General features: G+C 39.3%; 1 protein-coding gene across 2 annotated transcripts in view; it reads right to left on the reverse strand.

The window, feature by feature from the left end:
• Window positions 1-24,677, reverse strand: part of MTHFD1L (methylenetetrahydrofolate dehydrogenase (NADP+ dependent) 1 like) — a 144,808-nt gene that overhangs the window by 23,880 nt on the left and 96,251 nt on the right. For both annotated transcript variants that reach the window (XM_033055572.1, XM_033055573.1), the window contains 2 exons: window positions 24,033-24,140; window positions 22,499-22,651 (listed from right to left, as the gene is read on the reverse strand). In XM_033055572.1, coding sequence (XP_032911463.1) covers window positions 22,499-22,651; window positions 24,033-24,140 — 261 coding nt within the window. The remainder of the gene's footprint in view (window positions 1-22,498; window positions 22,652-24,032; window positions 24,141-24,677) is intronic.

The following is a 24,677-nucleotide window of genomic DNA, read 5'->3' on the forward strand; positions in this document are numbered from 1 at the left end:
GTGGTTCACAGCACATTAGTCACGGTGTGTGCTGCAGAGCCCATGCATGCCCCACCTCTAGGTTCTGGCACTATTAATTGAATTTGGGGATGCAGCCAAACAGCTTAAAACTTTCCCTTTCATACATTACAGTACTTTGTCTTGTTAGGACAGGAACCTTGGGTGAGCTTGCTCAGGTGCTCTGCAGAGAATTAGCTCTAGGAACAGCGCGTGGGCTGAGATTGCCCCAGCCTGCCCTCCTGAGACTTACAGCAGGACTATTTCAGCAGCCACATTTCCCTTTATGGCAGGGCCTTCCAGAGCATCCAACTGCAGTAATGTAACCTGCCTGTAAGGCAGGGCTGTGTCCAACACAGCCTTGCAGGGGAGTTTATCCAACCCTCTGGCATTTGTCCTCTCAAGATGAAAACAACTTTAATATTTTACAGTCCACTGAAAAACAATAAATTTTGACACTTCCATGCCACTCTACATACAATCTATACAAAAACCAGGAAACTAATATGGAATATGAATGTGCCAAACAAATTAGAGTTGATCATGCACTTCAGACAAGCACCTTTCAGCATTACCTGCCACCTGAGTTGTCAACAAGACATGTTTCTACTTAGCTCGAGAAGAGGACTGCACCCAGCACAGAACCCATTCACAGCTCACCCAAGGGATGAAAATAAGGAAGAAACACTGTGCTTTGAGCTACTGCTCCTAAAATGCTTTAGAGGAAAAGAAACTACAAATTTGGGGTTAAGGAGTGAAGGGAGACTGAAAATCTCAAAACTGGGTATTTCAAGAAAATGATAATCAAATAATACATTTAAACACCGTCCGGTACAGTTACATTGTAAGAAACCAATTAACCTTCTTTCAAGTATCATAGGATCTAAGGACTCATTAAATTAATTAATAATATGATGCTTCATGCTAGTTCATCAGGTTCTATTAGTAGCACACTGTGTTCTACCACAGTTCCTTTTCCACTTCACTACAGACCAGTATTGAGTATCAACATTTTTGTCGTTTGGGTTAAAAACAGGATTATATAAAGTTGTAACCTAATGTTACTAACCCTGACTAAAAGTTACAGATAGCAGTAACTACAAGAAATTATAGAACCACTATAAGCAAAGAAATTGTTACTAAAACAATTACTAAAACAACGAAAGCACTTATTTTACAGCTGCTGTTTCCCTGATCCACTTTGGGGATAAATGGATAATTTCATCTGAGCTCTAGTCACACAGTTGCAGCTTGTTGGTTTGCTGTGGGTAACCAGCAATAAATTTATATGATCAAACCCACTGAGACACAACTGAGATCATTTTGATCATGATGCAGGAAAACAGCTAACACAAATTTTATAGCTTTCAATAATCCTGTGTGCTTCACAGACCAGTCATATGAAACTAATAACTGATGATGAAACTTTTTGTTAAGGAAAATCCTTGCCAAAGTGAAGGAAGATATACTAACTTAGGAAAAAATCACAGGGGGAAAACCCTCCACTAAAAGCATATTATGCCTGAGACTGAAAATAAATGGACTTCATAGCATGATGTGAAAGTAGAAATACCCATTCAGCAGACAGAAAGTGAGTTGCCTTCTCAGCAGCACATGTAATATTCCCCAAAGCCAGAGAGAAGGCTTGTTCCTGGCTGTATGTTGGTCCAGGACTATCCTCCTTCCTGCTTGGTCATTATACCCATGCTGACAATACCCAGCTCAATACAACACAAAGGTGGCAAAGCACGTCCACATCTTTGGAAACAAAACCTAGTAATTTAAGTATATACATATAAATATATATATATATACACACACACACACACATATATATATATTTGTATATATATGCATATATATAAACATGCCATTGAGCCCAAGGGTGTTCATTAGGCACAGTGCTCTGCTCATGGCCATTTTACCAACTCTGGAACCACAGGCAGTCCTTCCCATGCCCGCTGCTCCATCACAGATCCCCATGCTGCACTGCACAGCATGCCATGGGCTCCTCCCACTCCACAGAAGTACTACCTTCAATGCTTCTCAAAAGCATCAAAAAGTTAATTGAAGGAAAGAGTTAAAAAAGCCTAATCCCAGAGATTTGAAGTCTGTGCTTTAGTGATAAAATTTTGGCCATCTCCTTTCAAACCATTGATGTCTCTCACACTGAGTTACCATGATGCTAATTTGACATAATTTTTCTTCAATTCTGCACGCCAAAATCAATATAGCAGTGGCTGTATATCATACACTTGCAATCCCACTCCATGAGCTGGGAAACCAAAGAAAAACCAAAGAAAAACCTGTTTCATTGCCAAATTGGAAGGACACTAGTAAACAAATTCTTGACACTATCACCTTAAAAACAGACTTTCAAAAGCCTTAGAAGCTTTGGGTCAGTGACTAGACTACAGATGCTAATCCAAAATTGGAGTCAGCTTCTGAAGCAACCAAAATATGTCCATGCCTATCAGACTTCCAGGACCACACTCCTTCTTCCCCTGTTCTCCCCATAAAGGCACATATGCCTGCCCACTTTCATGTCTAATACCTTGGCTCCATTCCCAGAGCAGTGTGTGATATCCTCCTTCCACTCTTTAAAGATGTGACACAGAATCCAGCTGCAACTACATGAGATTTGGCTACAAATACCATGTGCAGCATATCAGTTGCTGGAACTTTCATTCTGACATACAAAGCAGTGAGTTATGATAGCTAAACAAATAAAAGATTGCACAATGGTAAAAGCAACCTACTTCCTTACAGAATTTTACAAGCTTCAAATGAATGCTGCAAAGTACTTTGTAAAGGAAAATCATTGTAGGAGTCATAAAGAAAGAAAATGGACAGGGGTTGTGATGATAGGACCACTTTCTTTGTCATGCTGACCATAGTTTTAAGAACTAAGAAATAGAAAGGTCCATTCCAGGAATAAAACCCCAACTTTCAATAAGAAGATTTTCCAAGCTTAGTGACATTCAGATACCTAGCTACCCTTAAAACCAATATGTATTTTATAGTCATTAATTCTTACCTAGCTTTGTAACACGTGACTCTGTCTATGCTGCTCATTACAAGAATCAGTTGACTTGTATGCTATCAAATCAAATTTCAGTAATACCTGCTTTAATTTCATGAGACTTTGGGGGGCTGTGAAAAATACTTTAGCTGTGAAGAAGCCAGAGGAAATCTTGCTAACTCTCAGTGTTACCAATATGCCCAAACAAGAAGCCAAAAGATTTGCTTCTTTGTTCCTTTGACTGGCAGCCATCTCCTTCCCTGCCATTTCAGCCCATCCCAAGAGAGAAATTCATACTTTTCCTGAATCAGTTGTCCCATGACACTCACTGGGGGTTCAGCAGCAGCAGTATGTGCGCAGCTGTAAAACATCTGGCACACAGGTGTATGAAATGGCATTTGCTTGCTGTCTGGCTAGTTACCACACATTTTTTTGGAAAGATAACAAACAGTTATTGTGCAGAAAGACAGATAGCATTGTTGTGCTCACTGTTGTAAGTTACATTTATCTTCAATGGTGTAATCTCCTGGGCAAGGCAGAAGAATAAATGTTAAGAAAGAGAAATTTTATGGAAGTCAAGCATGGTCCTTCATGTTGGTACTGATAATCCAGCTTGGATCCAGGTTTATTTCCAAGGAGCAAGTGAGTGGGGCTGGAAGGTACACTTTAAATAAATCCTCTGACACTGTCTGAAATGGAATGGGAGCAAATGCTTTCCTTCACCAGCTTGAACTTACAAGTTAATGCCAGCAACCATACAAACATTAATCTTAAATACAGCACCAACGACAGACTAAACACAAACCTCTACAAAAGAAGTAAGGCTGTATAAAATCAAATCTGATATACAAAAGGCAGCTTACACAGAGCTAAGAAGAAAATGCATTGCTTTCAGCATAAGACATTAGGTATTTGGGAAAAAAAAAAAAACGTAAAAAAATGCAATCAATGTCACATTTGCCAAAGGTGTTGATTGGACAAAACTGCTAAATTCAGAGCTCTACTTAAAATAGTACAAGACAGACCTACATGGCAAAACTGAGGAGGTAGCCCATGCCCAATGCCTACCATGAGCATGTAGGCACACATGTGAGCTTTAATGCAACAGGTGCAACACTAGCAGTGAAGATTTTAGCATGGACTGATTATAAGCCACATTCAGAATCCCTCAACAGCTTGCACTACAACTGGAAGCTGCATCTTCATCACTGGCAGAGCTTGGGTATGCCTTTACTTACTCACAGTGCAAACATCTTAGATTACTCCTCATGTATTGGGAATGGACGTACAGTGGCTCGTGTTGTGGGCAAATGGCAGCAGCGCCTGCTACATGCTTCTTCATTCCCCAGTAACTCATAAGGAAACTTGATGAGACTCTGCTGGCACCAGGGCTCTTCCTACCTGAACCAAATTTTCAAACAGCAGTCCAAGGAACAGATTCTGTAATTTACAGTCTATTAAATATAAATGACCTGCTCCATATGACATGTCAACATCATGACTCAGCTCACAAACTCAACGTCCTCACCATTGCAGAACTCTCAATTTTCCTCTGCTCTTACCCTCTTTCTGTTAAGAAAGAACATATTCTGCAGCAATACAACACCAACTCTCAATCTAGGCAATTTACACAAGAAAAATAACTGTGTAATCCAATCAAATTATCCAATCAATGTTGAAACCAGAAAACACTAACTGGTCTTTTCCACGCACTGTCACACCCAACAAAATGTTTGCTTTTTCTTGCTATGTTAACTTTCTTCCGAAGGTTTTCTCCCCAAAAGAAAAGGTTCATCATGTTTCTCAAAAGCCTACGGTTACTGAAATGAAATAGAACAATAGAACAATGATTAGATGGATAGTCATGAAGACAGGAAACATGGGACAAGCATTTTAGAAGGAAGGGCAAGTCTTTACTATAAATCAAAGCTTTCCAAATGTTTCCAGCACCACAATGGATTGGCAGCATGACGTGATAGGTGCTTTGGCAGAGATAAAACTGACAATGTGAAATAAAATATGTGCAGGTTATTAAAAAAGCAAGCTTTGCTGGCAGCTGGGGTTTGTTGACATTCTAATCAAGTTTCCAAAAAGAATTCATATTTGGAATTAGAAAGGGATGCCTCATCTATTGGCAGAAGCTTTAAGACGCATTTAATTAGTCCTGAAAATAAATGGGTGCAATATTTTTCTTTAACTGATGTTATGCAAATGCACGCACGTTTCAGTTTACCTGTGCTTTCCAGACTTCATCCTTCTCTATCGTGGCTGTTAAGGCAGCTGGAGTCAGTGAGCAAATGTCTCCCATTTTGATAGTCAAACAGCAATTCAACTCTATCTGTAACTCTTTATTTACACTGGCTCCATTCTCCATTGGGTTATCAGCACAGGACCAAACCCTCTGAGCGTGTTATTAGCAACTTTTAGATTCAAAAAGTAAATGCTAAAGATTTACCAGGAGAAGTGAATCTACTTTTTGTCTTGCAAATACTCTGTTGCTAAGACAGAGTCAGAGGCAATATTCCATGAGCATCATTATGCCCTAATGCATCATCTACACTGTAGCAAGATTTCATATACTATTTCAAAAACAGGCTTTGCAGCTGCTTGGCCTAGACGGTGTATCATGGGATCAATACACAAAACAAAAGCAAAACAAATACCTGAGATGCTACTAAAAATTTCTGCTGGAAAATACAAAGATTTTGGTTTCAGTTTTGTTAAGAGATTGACAGATCCCTGCAGACAAGCAGCTAAACTTTAAATTAAGGTGGATTTTTTTAGCTGTTTATGGGCTTCATTTTTCTAGTTACCGTAACTTATTATTATTTTATTAAAAATAAGTGAAAACTCAAACCAACAACTCACACCATTCTTATGTTCAAGACCATGTGAACATCAGGGAGTGGGAAGAGTTAAACCTGTATATATTAACATAAACAGGTTGGAAAACAGTACTAAAGAATAGATACTCAGTGCAAAAATTAACACAACTCTGCATTCCTCACTTTGGTTTCTTTCCTACCCTGTACTTAAGTCTCCATTCTGCCCAGGGACTCCATATTCTCTCTGGAAAGAGAAGACTGAAGTTGGAAGGAGATGAGGCTGCCCCTAGGCACAGGTACACATGTGCAGACTGCAGCCCTGCCCTTGCTCATCCATGGCCAAGGGGATGTTCCTATGGGACTGCAGGAGCTTTGCCTTAGCTTTGTGTAAGCTAACTTTGGACCAGCCATCCTTCTCTGATGTGATAAGCTTGAATTTGTATATACATTCAGGTCAGCAGCTTTCTAATATCTGCACGTTTGTGGCATCTGCCAGTAAACATATGGGTCACTATATGTGCCCTGCACATTAAGTGGTCAATCTGTGCCTATGGACATGTTTTGGAATAAATATAACAAACTTCAGCATCTCAAAGGATTTTGGGTTGCACTGTCATTCAAACTAGGATTCAAATGGCACATACTACTGCTAGCAGTACTAGTTTGATTTCCACAAAAGTCAGGTAATTTCCCAGTTGTGCTGCTTTTGATGGACAACTTCCTTCTCAGCCAAGTACAAGGATTGTACCTAACTTGTGTCTCCTCTGCGACACGTCAGAAAATTAGTGATGAAAAGCACTATGAAAGACATGGTGTGTTACTGCAAATACATCCCATGATAGCCTATCAATGGGGAAGAATGGCACTGCAGATTGATTTGGAATAGCACATTTGGGAGTTGCTAAGGACGTCCTCTGTGCAGTAAACATCTACTGCCTGTCGGCCACTGACAACAGATTTTGTATCCATTAGTGAACAACATCCAAAATACACTTTTTGCAGCCTTTATCTAAGTGTATGTGAAGTAACTTGTGATACAAGCTAAATAAACTCTTCAGAATATGCAGCACCCCAACAAACCAGTCTCCTTAACGTAAGGTCATTTCTGACATACCTTATTTATCTTTATGAATGCCTCAAGGCATAAGTAGGTAGTACACTAAGAAATCCACAACCACTTTTACAACTAGGTAATTGAGTCTGCAAATTGCAGTTAATATCCTTGATTCCTGACTATCAGCTGCAGGCATTATTCGGAGGAGATGCTTGATCCAAAGGGAACGCATGAGAAAGACTGAAATATAGCTAAGTGTGCATGTAGCAAATGAATACAAAAATTTGTTTCAGAAGAGAAGTAAGACATTGCTTGGAAAATTATTACACATTTTGATTAATGGAGATGTAAAACAGAATTATTAAATAGAAAAAACCAAACTTTTGAAGTCTATCAGCTGGAAGGAAAAAGAAACATTGAGAACATGACTTTGGAGACAAGATAGAAAATAGTATGTCACCTATGAAATGATACTCAAAATGGGCAAGTAAGAAAGGGGCCCTTCACAGCAAGAGAAACAACCAGATGCTGTGAATCACAGTGACTCTCAGATGCCAATAGAGTGGAGAGCCAAAAACCTATTTGTTATCTGATACCAAAGGTAAAAATAAACCAGCACATCAAGAACCAACACTTGGTGCCTGCAAAGGTGTGTCATGGTGCTTGGGAGTACATGGCAATGACAGCCAGAGGGACTGAAAATTAGTTTATTTTTCCATCCTAATTTTGCCTCAAGATTTGCTGCACTGTTGCAACATTACTTTTTATATCTAGGAAAGCTATTTATCCTTTGAAGGACATGTGGGAAAACAGTACAGGCAATAGAAATAAGTGTTGTGAGGCGAATGAGAGGGACTAGAAAAAATAGGGAGAAATATGTCCTGTGCAAACAGGGATGGTACCAAACCCACTTGGGAAAACAGCAGGAAGCAGAGAAAAATACTAGCTGAACTGACAGAGAGATCTCATCAGCAAAATGCAAAGAACAGAGGCACATGACTTCAGAAGGTAATTGCTATAAGACAGAAAAATTGAAGCAGCAGTGATGATATATAGAGACCTTATACCTCTTTGAGGCTTGACAACAAATACCATTTCTAATGTAGAATAAGCAACTTCCATCTCAGTAGCCTGAATTTCAGGAACAATTCTGCCCTGGTGCGTGTGAACTAGGAGAAATTCCCATTTTGAATACCTCAAAGTCTAAATAACCAAAGCAAACAAGGAAAGGAATATAAAGATGTTGAGGGTTTCTGAGAACTGCATTTTAAAAGCAGCAGTAAAGAACCACTTATTAAGAATTTATCATATGCATCTTAAAACCCATTCTCAATGGGATTAAGAATCAATATGCCATTGCATCCAAAGCCAGCTAATTTTAAATGTAATGAATCTTTTCTTCCATGGAAACTATATAGAGCTGTTAGAATTATGAAGGGCTGAAAATAACATTATTTAGAGGTTGTGAAAAGGCAGAAACACGTGATTGCTCTTCCCCCTCTTTTTGGAAATAGTTTTCTTTCATTATTTCTACAGATTTTAAAAAAACATTTCAGCAGCTAAGTTCCTCTGAAAGTCTATTCCTCCTGTAGTTTCTTTCACAGTTGGTCTGAAGTGCATCACAGGATACACAAACCATAAAAGGAATGGGTCCAAGATGCATTTACCTTAAACAGGCATGTTCTTTCCCATTTTATCTTTGCACACAAGAAAGTCAATTAGTTCTTAACATATTTATTTTTCCATAAAACCACAAAAATTCTTTGAGTTTCGTTGTTTTTCTGTTGGTTTAAAACATCTCCTGCACCTTCAGTCATCATTTGTAAGAAGCTGCTGTCCTATAGCAGCTGCTTTTAACACTTCCTCAGTAGAGTAGATTTATCTTTTGAAGTTCTCACTGCAGTAAGTTTCATCAGACTTATAACACACATGGAACAAAACTAATACAAACTATTTGTCATTGCTTCCCCATGACCGCACTAGTGATGAACACACTAACTCATCTGTTTAGAAAGCAGACCTAATCACTGCATCAAAAAGATTTGGATTGCCTTCCTCTGAATATCTGGAAGTTTCTCCTCAATTTACAAATGAGTGTAGCAATTTCAATTCAATCTGGTCCCGTATGTAATTTTACCTCATGCAAAATGACACACTAATGCAATACAACCAACAGCACTGGCCCAAACAAAAAGATCTTTACACTTTAGTTAAAATGGATTCAGGTGAAGGTTTGAATTCATTTTACAATTAAAGCAAATGTATTTTATGCACTTGGTAACCTTTCCTCCAAACTTTCCTTTAATTTGTCAACTTTTTCTATGAATTTACCTACAAGCAGTTCCTTGAGGCTTCACACAAATAGCTTTTGACTTTCTTTTTTGTTGGTTTTCACTGAACTACAGAATAAACTTTACTGGAGGGCAAGGTATAATTTACTAAAACAAGTTTTAAAAGTAGAAGCTCATTCTGTGGCAAGGGCTAAATTATGTTTTCCAAGAATCACATTTGGCAGGAGTCTTAATACAGCAGACTGCCTTGGTTTCCAGAGGTTACGTCTGAACTAAGAGAAAGCCAGCAACCCCAGCCCATAAACAGAAACACAACATGTGAGGGAGAGCTGGAGCAGAGAGCTGAAGATCATGAAAAGTTCAGGACTTTCTGAGATGGAATTAGGATGTAAAAGCTGCTTACTGCTCAAGCAAGTACCATTAAGAACACACCTTTCATTTAGTACATTCCCTGGCTCACTCACGCCTGCAAGAAGCCAGAAGTCTTCTAATTGACCTCCCTCCCTACCCTCCATCCTTTTTGACAAGTCTGGAAGAACAAAACATAGTGACACGAATGCAAGGGGTGTAACACTTCATACTCAAGGAGTAAAATGTGGATTTCAGTGACACAGAGAAGGGGTCAGAGAGTCTCCCCTTTACAACTACACAGGCAGAAGAAAGGAGGTAATAACACACATTTTGAGGGTGCTCATGCTCCTGCTCCTCTGTTGCTGGCACACGGAAACACCTCCATTCTTCGGATGAACTCAGGACCACTGGCATGCACATTTTGAAATTCTGACCACATAGAAAAATCCCACATTTGGATACATATGCTTTTCAGTCCAGGACTGATCCTGAGAACAGCACATATGTGGTTATTGGTTTTTGTTTGTTTGTTTGTTTGTTTTAATATACAGCTTCCTCTTGGCTGGAGCCCTAAAGTTGTAAAGTACACATTGTATGTTTAATGAATGCCATAATCTTGTTTGCCATTTTGTTTCCATAAAATGTTAAGTTTTATGGTGACAACAACATAGCTAAATTCCCTCCATTTAAATAAAGCCCTTTAATTGCAATTTATTCTCATGTATAGCCTGAGCTGAAACCGAAAATTACTTCTATTCAAAGGACTAGAAAGAATATTCTTAATTTCTGAAATGCAATGATTCACTTTTTTTTCCTTCACTAGCTTTTCTGCTTCCAAACTGGACACATTCCATCCTTTATGCCAAATGTGTCAAAATAAAAACTGCCTCTGGATGCCAAAACAGCTACCAAGAGGAAAAAAGAAAGAGGACAAAAAAAACCACCCCAAAAATCAAACCAACCAACCAAACAAACAAACAAAAAAAAAAAAAAACCCAAAAAAAAACCACGAAAGGGGGAGAGAGAGAAGGAAGAGGTAGAAAAGGTGGGGAAAAAAGGAGGGAAAAGATTAGGCTTCTATATACTTCTATTTACTATAATGAAAATATGATGGTCATCTATGAAATCATATCAGTTTGCTGCAATGATATGTTCTAAAACTGAACACAATGAAGGCATGGTTTAGCGGGTAAAAAATGCAAACATATTCAGGGCAGTCCACAATCAAAGCAAAATATGGATAAACAATAGAATGATAACTCCTAATACCCTGTCAGGAGAAATCTCTCCAGTTATAGAGAAGTTTTCCACAAGTACCTGATGATCAAACTAAAAACACTCATCTATCAACAAATTCATTCCCATGATTTATATTTTTCTGTACATATAAGGAAATTCTTGTTACATCACATGGTGACTGCTCCATTCATTGCACCCCACCTCCATTAATAACATTATGAATTAAGCCAAACAAACATGTATAAACTGATGGGTGGAAAATTCCTCTTCAACATAAATATACAGAAATCCTTAAAACACTTCCAACAAGAAAGAGATACCACTCAAAAAATGATGGTCAATGGCACAGATGAATAGGAACTGATCTGTATAGCAAATACATTTCCTCTGGATACTGATACAGTGCATACAAAAACAGGAATAATCCCTGTTGAGGCTGGGTTTGAATGGGCATTTACAGAAGGTACAACAAGGCCAGGTGCTGGATCACAACAACCCCAGGCAGTGCTCCAGCCTGGGAATAGCAGCTGGAAAGCTGCCCAGCAGATACAGACCTGGGGGTCTTGGTCAACAGCAGCTGACCTTGAGCCTGCTGTGCCCAGGTGGCCAAGAAGGCCAATGGCATCCTGGCCTGGATCAGCAATAGAGTGGCCAGCAGGAGCAGGGCTGGGATTGTCCCCCTGTAGTGAGGGCACACCTTGAGTGCTGTGTCCAGTTCTGGCCCCTCACGACAAGAAGGACATCAAGGTGCTGGAGTGACTCCAGAGAAGGGCAAAAGAGCTGGGGAAGGGTCTGGAGAGAGAGTCTGATGAGCGACTGAGGGAGCTGGGGGTGAGGAGGCTCAGGGGTGACCTTACTGCTCTCCACAACTCCCTGAAAGGAGGCTGTAGCCAGGTGGGGGTCAGCCTCTACTTCCAGGCAACCAGCAACAGGATGAGAGGATATAGCCACAAGCTGCACCAGGGGAGATTCAGTTTGGATATTAGGAGGAATGTCTTCCTAGAAGAAGATACTGGATTTGGCTTCCCAGGGAGGTGGTTAAGTCACCATCCCCGGAGGTCTTTAAGAAAAGCCTGGAAGTGGCACTCAGTGACATGGTATAGTTGACAAGGTGGTGTTAGGTAACAGCTTGGAATCCATGACCTCAGAGGTCTTTTCCTAACAAATTGATTCTGTGATTCTATGAAAAGAGTAAAATTATAGGAGAGCAGGAGCACTATATAAATACCAATGTCCTTTCAAACAGACACATATCCTGCATAACAGTAACACTCTTGGAAATCTGAAATTGGATTTGAGCCAAAACCATGAGCTGGATGAGCTTCAGGACAACCTTCTGAACAACCACTAGTTGAATGAAGCCTGGAGATGCTCACAAGGGAACTCTACTGTGAGCAGGGAAATCAGGCATTTATAATCTCATACTATGAACAGCACTGCATGTAAGACACCAAACTAGTTTTTCTTTTCCAGCAAAATAACCACAGACCTCTGTATTTTGGGCTATTTCATGAATCAAAGAAAGGTAAAAGTCACAGCTTTTGTCATACAGCTTCCTCGTACAAACTCCCAGATTAGCAGCTCACTTCTGAGCCCCAGCAGTTTTTGACAGCTGTAACTCTCAATGCAGTAACTTCTGAGCAGCAAGTGGTAAGTGTGGCAAATGGAACTGGGAGAGAACAACTCAGTGGTACCACCTTTGTAATGTTTACTTCTTTTTCAGGGGTGTATTTGTCATATTATGTTATGAATAGCATTGCCTAAAAGAAAAGAAGTGTAATATAAATTAACACCACTGAGATTCCACAGTCCCCTAGTACACATCTCCACCAGTACTTCTGCTGTCACAGCAGACTGAAAATAAGGAGTCAAGCAGGAACTCTTGTGCTGAATTTCATGCTGTTTTGTGAAAAAATGTAAGTGAAAAGTAAAATCAAGGCAGGAGATTTATTTTCACTTATCTAAGTTAATCTTAAAAAAGACTAGAAACAGTACAACGGGTTTCTACAGATGACAAATTGTCGTAGATCTTCCAGTCTCTGTCTACTGGTTGTTTTCATTGAGTGAGCAAGTAACAAAACCAGATCATCTGAGCATAAGAGCCTACTGATGATTTACTAGAAGGCAAACACATTTTCTACATTTCTCTGCTGCTTTTGCTTATGGTATGCTCGTTTGATTGCAACACTGAAACCAGAAGCTACCTCAAGACACACTCTAGGGTATTATAGGGTATTAGCCTGGTAGGTGCCTTACAAGAGACAAAAGATTTGCCACTTCAGGGAGAGTTATTATGTAACTTTTTCCCATGCAACAATGCAGCTGTCTCCTCGACACGTACCCAGTGTTCCTTTACAGACTGCTTCTGCTTATAAAACCAGAATTTGAGGAGAATCAGAGCAAGATTACCTGAAGAGTACAGGGGATATAAAAGATATTTCTGTGACTATCACAAGCCTCCATATGTTTAATCACTGATGATTTGGTTGCTAAATGATGATTGAAACTTTGTATCTTTATGCCATTTTGCATATTTGTAAAAATAAGAAAACGTTGATTTGGACTTAAACCACCCTTTTAAAATTGCTGTAGACATGGAGTCTCCAACTAAAAAAAGTGAAGTAAAAACCTGTAAAAAAGTGACATGAAAAAATAGCCCCCAAGTGGCTGTGCAGAAAAGGAACCATGACCTGATTACCTCATTCTCACCACTTCTCCTGAAAGCATGTACTCTTGAGGTTAACTTTAGACTCCAAGTCTTCAGAGCATTGCTGAGCTTGAAGTAGGACACCTCGTGCAGAACTTTAACATTTCTAAAATACTTTCTTTCCAATTGCAACATTCCTATATATGACTGAATAGCTCATTCTGAATTTCTTCATGTCACTACCTTTTCTTATTAAGTCTAAAGCCCAGCTTCTTATGTTGTCTAAAGAAATATGGTTATTAAACAAAGATGCTGCAGTCAGGCACTCCAGCCTAAAATAACATGCAATTGTAGAATTTTATCTTCTGAAAATAGGGAGTCCCTAGAGAGAAACTGTTTAGCCTACTAGTTCCAAACTTTGACATGTTATTAAAAAACATTATTAAAAATGTGAAGCCAGTTAAAAAGAATGTTCCATTTTCAGTATCAGGCATTTTTATATGACTTCAAGAAAAGCTGAATGTCCAGCTGCCAGGCACTGTGAAGTGTCAAGCACTGGTATAGCTAGCATGGGATTAACACCCACTGGAGGGTTATGGAGGTAAGAGTCAAAATTATCTCAAAGAAGCCAAACTTTGCTGTAAAAGTGAAGACCCACCCATCTGGTGCCACATCTCAGATCTTCTGCAGCTGTCCGTGACGGTACCACTATCCAGCACGTTTTATTGGAATACTCTCCTGACACAGCTTCATGCCATTCCCTTGGGTCCTGTCACTGGCCATCAGAGAGAGGAAGTTGTAGACTGCAATGAGATCTTCCCCTCAGTCTCCTCTTCTGTTCATTTCAGGAACCAAGTGATTTCAGCTGCTCTTCATAAGGCTTCTGCTCCACACCCATCACCATCTTCATAGCTCTCCTCTGGATCCTCTCTATTAGCTTTATGTCCCTTTTTATGTGGCACCCAAAACTGCACACAGGACTTGACATGAGGATGAGTTGGTCAAAAGTTAATGCTCTATTTATGACATTTCACCATTTCATAAGTAAAGAAAGACTGCTCTTTTCAAAGTAAACCCATTACCACTTACCAAAAGCAAAATTCAGTATGCCAGCATTTGTACCTTTTGTATTTTTTATAAAAAGGACACATGAGGAATATCTCAGGAAATACTTTAGGATTTTTATGTGGGTGGGTGGAGTAGGGGAGGAGTAAGCAGCATAACTTTATCTTTTAGCATTGTGCACAGAATGTAGGTCAGCCTACTCCAATGAAAATGCCCCATGCTGATTCTTCACATTCTTAGACATAAACATCTCATGATTTTGTAGGCCAAGAAATAATGAATTTTATTCATGGTCCTGTCCCAGAACTGTCAGGGGGACCTTACTGTTTTTACCTCTGGACTCCTTATTTAAAAAGAAAAAAAAAACCCAAAACCCTAAAAATTTTGCTTGTCTAGCAAATTACTAATACAAAGAGATAGCATGTAAGTATTGAATATTATACCTTCCTTAGTCCATGCCACAGCATAATAAATTAGAGAAGCTCAGTTTCTAATTTTTCAGTAAATATTTTGTGCATAACAAACGCAGGACACATTTATTTCAACATAAAACAATCTGGAAAATGTCCTTCCTTCCCTATAAAAGCTATTTGTTAACTAATAATAGATATATATTTTACTGTGTAAAAGTATAACCTATTTTTAACCTCACATTATCATACAAAGTTTATGGAGAAAATACTTACAAAAAGGAAATCAGAGTCCATTTCCTGTTTTAACAAGGATAATCCCTTGACCAGAAGGCACAAATATTCATTCCTCTTTAATGTTAATTAGTACACTATTTATTTTATAATTCATTTAATGAAAGAAAGCAAGTTGCCGGGAACATTATTAAGTTCAAAATATCTTTCACCTTATTTATCCAGAACTCAATAAAACTGTTCAGTCACAGACTTGCAGCCTCCAGCTGGGTTCCTGATATCAGCCTTAAATAATTTTTAGAGTTTCAGTAACAGTAAGTTGCCAAGCTCAAATATACAACTATCTACATCTGCTAGATAGTTTGTCTTACTGGACAGTCTGGAAAAATTTCACTCACTTGATCCAAACTGTAAAGTTTTTTGCTGCTATCAAGGAATCAATACTTTAAAATTTGCAAATCAGTATTTGAAAAATGCATCTGTAAGAATGTTGACAGGATAATTTTTTTTTCCTTTAGGTGACCATAAGAGCCTCTCAAAAAAATTGCATATAGACAGGAGTTTTAAAAAGTAACTACTCCTTCCTAAATGAATGGCAGAATCTCTACATTTCCCATTGAGCCATAGAGAACCTTTTCAGAAACTGCAATTTCTTCAACTGAGGAAGCTTATCAGGCTGGACAAACAAAAATAGGGAGCATGAAACATAATTTCAATTTTTCCCTACACAGAGGAACAGCAGAATGCTGGAAGTGACAGGAGTATGGGGGCTACTACTGTCCTCAGCCATGACAGGCAGCAGTGACACCCAAAGCAATCAGATTCAGTGACCCCGTGTCTGGCAGCATCAGCCTTTTCACCCAAAATATCATGAATGGGGGAAGAAATACCTGGTTGCCCTCTCTAATGCTCAAGTCTGTACATCTTCCATGTGGATAGCATAATCAAACCCTTAGCACTGCTGCTTCAAGGCATTCCATAAACTGATTTTTGAGCTCTACACATTCGATCAAAGTTCACATGTACCAGGCTGACTGAATGAGCTCTTAACCAAACCCATTTACCTGCTCTGGACCCATCAAGCAGAGCTGTAGGCTGGGACCAGGGTGGGCAGGTAGCACTGCTGCATCACAGAGAAGCTGCCATGATTCACCCACCTGCCTCCCTCTTTGCCCTGCAGAACACCCAGCAAGAGGCATTCACTAACTGCTCAAACTTGCACGTGCCTGCATTTCCACTGCAACATCTCCATTTCTTGTCTGAAGTCAGGCATAAAACCCAAGGGCAGTTGTCCAAAATTGGTGCTGGCTTCTGTTCAAATTGCACTTCCCACTTTTAACTGATACATCTTTGTTAAAAGCAAGCCCCAAGCAAATAAGCTAATCATTTAAATCATTTAAAGAGCCCTGCTCTCCATACGGAATATCAGTCTCTTGTTTTTCCCTTTCTTAACTGATGCAGCCATATATATTCTTATCTCTGATTTACAGTCCATGAGCCCCTATAAGAGAATGAAATAGATAGAAGACATACCCAAACTGGTTATGATCACAGGTAGGTGTCACTGAAACAGACAGCAAAACCTTAATGGCTCCCAGGCTCCCTGAAGGCCTTGAGTGAAGCAGGCTTTCCCAGAGGTGCACTACATGTGCACTACAGATGATTCCCACTTGTCTACACTGATGCATCAGCAAACCTGAGACAGATGCACTGAGTTCATTACACACAACTTCTCAGCTCTGATGAGGGCAAGACATTCACAGGCACAAGGAACAAAACTGTTCCAGAGCATAATGAGTTCTCTTGGTTCCAGCATCGCTTAAACGTGTCCGCACCAGGCAGGCACTACCTGAGATCAGTGAATCCATCCTGCCTGGGCTGCTGTGTGGAGTCAGCTCATCTTAACTGAAAACATGTGCTCAGGCACTTGTCATCCTGGCATACCAGCCTGGGAAACTCCCCTGCAGCCGCTCTGATCCACCATACCTTCCATGACCTTTCACATGCAAAGCAAAGGAGGTTAGGTAAAACTAACTCAAGAGATGGGAGACTATCAAGATGCATTTCCAGGGTATCAGTCTGAAGTTTTTCTCACTAAAGTGAAACATGAAGGTCACCTCTTGTAAATAAGTTTTAAGTTTATCTATTCAGAGAAACTACTTTAGGTTAACACTGACATGTCTAAGAGCTTGAACATAATGTTACATTTCTATGGATGTATTTAATATAAATATACTTGGAAAAGATGACCACTTGATTCATTTTTGTCACTAAAAGGTTAATTTCATTTACAGCCAAATTTGGCAGAATTTTGGCAGAAGTAGTCCTAAGTGAATGATTTAGCTGAAGGGCTGAGGTAAAAGTTGTAAATTATAATGGAATCGTTTGCCTTTGCAAACATCCCAGGTGTGTGGACTATGAGTCAGTTAAGATTCAAGGATGGCTGTGGCCATTTGTGGTCAGAAGATGGGAATAGAAGATTGAGGGCAGGATTGGAAGGATGGGATTGGCTGGAAAGGGAAAAACTGAGAGTTGTACCGATGGGAGGAGATAGTTGTGAAATTATTTGAAGACACATCCAAGATGTACATGGAGAACTGGAACAGGACACTGACATAAAAGCCACAAGGGTTAAAGAGTTTTGAAGGAGTTCCAAAGCATTAGTTTAAACAATGACATGACCTAAGATCTGGGAAGGAAGAAGTCATGTGAGTAATGAATGTGGTTACAGGAGAGCAGAACATGCCTTGCTGATGACTAAGGAATTTTTTTTAAATTAAGAAGAAAAGAGTAGAGGTTAACTGGCTTGAAAATATTATTATAATTTCTGTAACTTTTGAAAGTTAATAGAAAAGAATGTATTTAAATGACAGAAATTTCCATATAGTCTGTGCATTTACTGTTTACTTGACCTGTTTTAAACTGATGTGGATAAGGCAGTGTTTGTTGGAAATACAGAGTAAATATACTTTGCTTTGGATCATATACCTCCATGCTATGGCTGTGACACAGGTATATGGTAAAACACTCTCTTACAGCCTGAAATAACACCCCAAAACCCCCACAAACTATCCTCTCTGCCTCATCTACAGAAACCCTCTCTGGCCAACCCAATAGCATCACAACCACATCATGCAATCCACCAAGGGCCAGAAGTGGATTTCCTGTTATTACACTAACCTCAGCCTACTAACTAACCTCTCAAGCTCTAGCTTTTAGGCACAGCAAACTGAAGTTGATTGTCCTCACCCTCACTTCCAGCCATCAATCATACCTATCTGGTCACCCCCAGCCCATCAACCCTACCCTGAATAATTTATCAGCCTTCCACCAAGTGCACATCAATCAGCATTTCCATGTGTGCATAGGAATGATGCACCTTTTGCAATTCGGAAATTCATTATTATTCATCTGTCCCATAAAAGCACCTGAGAAAAGTGACAAAATGACAGTTTAGAGACAAACTGAGCAACATGCACCACTGAAAAACTGCAATTTCACTTCAGGTGGCCTGGACTCCAGCTTAAGTTCAATAGACACTCTCAAAACTTGTTAAGCTCTTAACCACTAAGAAAGAAGAAATTTATTCAACAGGGAACAATATTTTCCTTCTGAAAAGATTAATAAAGATATTTATTTGTGAGGTCTTTTTCTTCTTAGAATATCCAGGTAATATTTTGGCAGGACAGTCCTGGCTCTCACCCACAACTGAACTAGAGTTCTGTTCCTCCCATACACTGATTTCAAACTACACTGGGTCACCCCAAGAGCTCCTTCCAAGGGGATATTGTTTCAGCACTAGTTCCAGAGACTTGAACTTCTTTCTCTATGAGGAGAAAAATATTTCTGTGATAGGCTGGCCTTTCTTCAGATATGTTGATATCTGAAGGATGTCAGTTCGTTGTGAGAATTTGGAAGCTGGCATGACTCCAGAGGCTCCATATATTTTCAGAGTGACCATGCCTGCAATTTTAACCCATCGAAATGAAAGTGCATGACTGGAGAAGAGTAGTACATACTTAAAAATCTCACCATGATTCAAACACAGATTTATTTCCTACACCAGTGATTTGGTAGCATCACTTCACAAAGGCAAAAGGCAACTTCTATGACCTTCCTGCATTCTTGCAACTCACATGAAAAAGAACAATGGAAATGTGGCTGAATGTGAGAAAGCACTGAACTGCTATGGCTTTTGAGTGGGTGTGGAGAGAAACACACATACTACAAAAAATCTAATAACTCCCCACCCAAGCATTGCTAGTGAATGACCTCACTCGTTTCCTACATGTACTCCGGCAGCTTCCCTGCCATCACTCTGTTAAGCCAAACAATGATGTCAACAGTCCACCTGTGAGAGTGATGTAGCCCTCTGGGTCATGGTCTCAGAGAACTTGGATAAAAGCTGTGCCAGTGTTAATTAAATGCACCTCTCGTTTCACTGCTGATTTCCTCTGATAAGGCTCAGCTCATTTTTCCTGGAAAGACTTCCATGCTGTACAGGAACTGGAGCCAACCATAACACAAACCAAATATTGCTTAGAGAATATGAAGACAACATGCTAAATATTTAGTTTAAAAAAAATAAAATCACTGTGTATCAGAGCTGAGATAAATACAAATCTCATTACTTTGCATGTGCTAGTGACAAGGCTAAACTACAAATGCTAGATTCTGCAGATAGTTTATTATCTTTCATCAGTACTTATCTCTCTCATTTGTAATGCTCTTCCCGATTACATTGCAGCAGAACTCTAACAACCTTCTTTACTGATAAATTCTGACAGGTTAGCATATGAGAAGTTTGCCTGGTAAAAAAATATGCTTTGGGAATGGAGTCTGACATTTAATTAGCATGAGAATTATCACTACAACTTTAATGAAAAATAGCATTTTTTCCTGCTATCAGAAAAGCTGCAGCTGTAAGAATGTTCTGAGAAGTTTAGGTATTAAAGGACCTCTCCATTAATACAATTAACCAACAGGCACTGGAAGGGAAAAAAATTATATGCTGCTCCTTCTTTTTTTCCTATATAAAGAAATCTAATCCCCTGTCATGACTGGATATTTTCACCATATGCTGTCACTGGGATTTCTGTAATCCCTCTACTCATAGCATTGACTTCCAGCCACTTTAAGCCTTCAGGACAAGCCCTTTTATACTTGCTTTGCTCTTGCAGACATTTTCAGATCACTTTATTAGTAAGAGAACTGCCAAAGGAAGGCTTTCAGTTTTGAAACTAGACATCAAAAATATTTCTTCTTGCACAACTTAAAAAGTAACACTAACCCTAAGACTTATTGCTGACAACAACTCGTACAAAAAATCTGAAGGTGACAAACTAGAAAAGTGATTTCAAAAGTTGTGGTACAATTATGAAAGTTTGTGTCATGATGATCACAACTCTCCACTCTGAAAAGCAACATGTTGGACCTCTTGCTATAAATTTAATTCTAAAGAAAGAACTGTGTGGTAACACAGTTAGGAATACATTCATATTCATTCATTCATTCTGATTTGTAGCAGTTGTGATGGTTCCAAGAAGTGTTCTGTCCCACATTCCTGAGCATTACATTCCTGAGCATTAGCAATATTTTTCCAAACAACCAATGATCGATGTCCATGCATTTACATTTTTACCTCTTGGGGATCTTATGTTTATACAGTACCTCGCCTACAAACTCTTGGAATACATAACACAGAGTAAACTGCCTTCCCAGCTCAGGATATGGGACAAGATCCATGGCTAATACTACCACTCACCAAAATCAGGCTAACTAACTTAGACGTACTTTTTACACTCTTCTCCAAAAAGAAATCTCATATACAAAATGTCTTTCAAAAGAACTGCATTTTTTGGTCTAAATGGAAACAGAAAGAGGTAATCCTTGAACTTGTTTGGTTTATACTGCTCTTATGGACAGTTTCTACGGATTTATGACACCGAACTGCAGTTAGTTTATAGCAAATCATGCAGGGTGTGACTCATTCAGAAAGCTCAACCCAAGAATATTTCATTCTGACATCCAACAGAATAGCTCCCTCATGGATTTGAATTAGTTGCTGCCCATTACTCACATGCACTCCTTCTCATAACTTCATGACACTCAGCTTGCAGTGCAAACTTGAATCCAGGCCATGAAGGAGATACTAGAAGTTCTGACAAATTTTATCCTGTCACCAGTAATTGGAATTTGGTCATACACAATTTAAACATACAGCTGTGCTCTGCTTCTGGTGGATGTACATGATGTGGTCAGGCAAAAAGAAAGTGTATCCCCAAGTCCAGTGACTTAAAGCGACACAGTTTCCTGAACTCCAGGAACCCTCCTGGTCAGAAAGTACTTCCTTCCTCATTTCAAACACTTGATTGTTTCAGAGGGAATTCAAAACAATAGATTAGAAACTTTCAACCTTTCCTAAGTGTACTGCTACACAAGGAAATCAGGCCGTGCTCTGGGAAGATGAGATAACATTGGGAGAGTACTCTTTCCGGAAATGCAATGGTTTTTGCATCCCTTCTCCAGCACCATCCCATGAATCAGCTACATGTAAGCAATAACTCTAGCTATGAGATGTCAGATGCAGCTCAACTGCTGTTTGGATTAAGTGTGTGGTTGGCAAAAGGCATGAGCCAACTCACTTCTCAGCTATTTTAATAAGGCCTTTAAGGGAAGAAAGTATAAGGAGCTTCCTAATCCAAGTCTGTACTTGCAAGGATGGGTAGGAAGGATGACGATTACCTCTTTTTATTACCTCATTGTTTAAATCTCTAAAAACAGAGAAGGAATGAGCTATTACTTCTGCAGTTAAAAATCTACCCCTTCCCACCATAACTTACCTTTACAGGACCAGTAGTGATGTTCACAAAGACTGAGAGCAGATCAGGTTTATCAGCTGAAGAGCAATTACTTTAAGCATACTCTATTCCCCAATACAATTCCTTTAATCTGAATACATTAAAATTGTTTGCAATGGTGGATAAAAGATTTAAAATTTAGAATAATATCTAACCAGTTATTTACAGGTTGCACTTATTGAATAAGAAAAGGCAACGACAAGTAAATTCATTTTTCTGCAGCACTAGGGTGTACCATAGATTAACATAAAAACAACAGCAAGAGAAACAACAGCAAGAACCATTCTCTCAGAACCGACAGTCAAAGCTCTAATATGATGCTGGATTTTCTTGGTTATCTTTTCCTATCAATCTAGAGCCACAAAAAGTTTGAGGATAAGATCACCATACAAAAACAAGAACTCACATGGTTGTACACATTATTTTTAGAGGCAAACAGGAAATGCACTTCCCTGTCAAGCTGGGTGAAAGGGGAGTTACTGAGTTGAATACTTTGCACTCACCGTTCCAACCAGAGGGTAGATGAATCCAGCTCCAATGCTGGCTCGCACATCGCTAATCGGCAAAATGAAACCAGTGGGAACACCCTTCCTCTCAGGCTGATGGGAGAGGGATAGGTGAGTTTTTGCCATACAAATGGGAAGATTTCCAAATCCCTAACAAAAAAAAAAAAGAGAAAGAAAAGAAAAAAGTTTTTTAAATTACAGTAAAGGCACATTATATTTTTGTTTTGCTACCAGTATCTTCTAGAAACCTCTCATACAGCAGTTCTCTTTGGGCTGTAATGACCTAGTTAGACACCAACTTGAGACCAGGATTCAGAGTCTGAAATTTTCTAAGGGTATTAATGTCTTCTTGGGGATAAACACAGATGGTGTTCATTTGTTTTTAAACAAGACAAAACCTGCATGGGGTGATGGTACCCCTTTCACTAATGCCAGTGCACTAGTTACTGAAACTGTGTGAGAAAATCAGGAAAAGTGTCTCAGCAGCTCACCCCGCCCATTATTTGTCTCCAAGTTATTGATTAATCATGAGTCAGGCACCTTCCACTCTTCTGTTCAATTCTTAGACAAACAGGGCCACCAGGAGAGGTGGCACTTCAGGGAATTTTCTCTGCAGCCCAGTGCTGACAACTCTTTTTGATGTGAAAATATTTCCTAATATACTAATATTTAGAATAAAAAAATGATTAGAGAATCACAGCAGGAAAAAATAAAGACATGGATTATTTTGCTTTAAGTACATTAAGTAAACTTCTTTTCCATTTGGAGGAATGAAATTCATTCTCAGGAAGTTTGCATTATTGGGAAGATGGCTGTCTGCCTATCTGACCAAGGACTTCTGCTGGTCTGACACCAAGCTGCTGAAGTTTACTGAGGAATTTTTTCCTGGACCTATTGTTTCTACTTTCTGAGAGAAAGGCTCCAGCCACATTTATGTCCAGAAGCCATTCCACTACAAAAAACACATTCACCTCTCCACATGGTTTCAAAACTTTTCAAATGGTAACATGGTCCCACATGCTTTAGGATAGGTGATCTATTTCATGTTCTAGAATCCATAACTATTTGAAAGTAATAGGAACAGAAAGAAATCAAAAGATTTTACAAATATTGGGACCTTTGTTATCAATGTGCATAGCTGTCCACAGGTCTTACTGTGTTTGCAAACTCTTTTTTGCAGGTACAAATGAACACTCATGCTAAAATTGGTTACATTTGCTAGCAGCAGCTTTTGCAGTTGTCAGGTTTAAGAGAGTAACCCAAACTGCATAGAAAGTACAGTTTCATGCACAATCTCAGAAGCATTCTGAGCACCATTCATATCTCACAGGAGATTGCTTTCAAGGTTAAAACCATTCTGTTCCAGCAAATCTAAACCAATATGTACAGTCCTCCACAGTTTACTACCATGGGTAAACCCATTCCTTTCAGCAAAGCTTGACTTAACACTCCAGTCTGAGAACACTTGGGACCCTGAGGCTTCCCAAGACTTGCATCCAGCAGGTACCTGCATAGTTCCTGGTGCTCTTACCTGCTGGGTGTAACGATCAACCTGAGACTGCGCGGCAGGAGACAACTCTATATCCTGAGCTCCATACACCTTCTGAGCAATGGTCCTTATTTTTTCAACAATAGGAAGCTGCAGAGACAAGGAAACAATACAAGTATGAACATTAGCCAAGAGAAACTAGGATCTTGTTTGCTGAGTGAGGCCTCTGAATCTCTCATTCAGATTCATCATTGTTACACAGGCTTGCTCAAGCATGAGAGATTTTCAAGAAACAGCTTTCTGTGGTCAGATCAGGCATTTACTTTTTGTGCCATCATTTTTGTGCATTTAGAGTAAACAACTCTTTCCTATTTCCTCTTTCTCTTTCCTTTTGTTTTTAATGACAAAGGAGACAGCAATTGTGACTCCTCCAGCCTATTTTAAACAATCCATTCTCTGACTTCTTTCAATAGGAACTGGATGATGGAGGAGGACTCTTACCATGAGTTCAGCTAATTCAGTGTTGACTATAGATGGACAGAGATGTGTGCAATAGTAAAGGGAACGTCTCATTAGTAACTTGTAGTATATTTAATTAAGAACACAAGTGGAATAATGCTAAACAAAATCTAGAGAGATAGCCGCTTGGGGAAGAAGACTTGGTAATCTCAAGCAATACAAAAAGCA

The sequence above is a fragment of the Catharus ustulatus genome, chromosome 3 (genome assembly GCF_009819885.2).
Source record: "Catharus ustulatus isolate bCatUst1 chromosome 3, bCatUst1.pri.v2, whole genome shotgun sequence".
In the NCBI taxonomy this organism is placed as follows: Eukaryota; Metazoa; Chordata; class Aves; order Passeriformes; family Turdidae; genus Catharus; species Catharus ustulatus.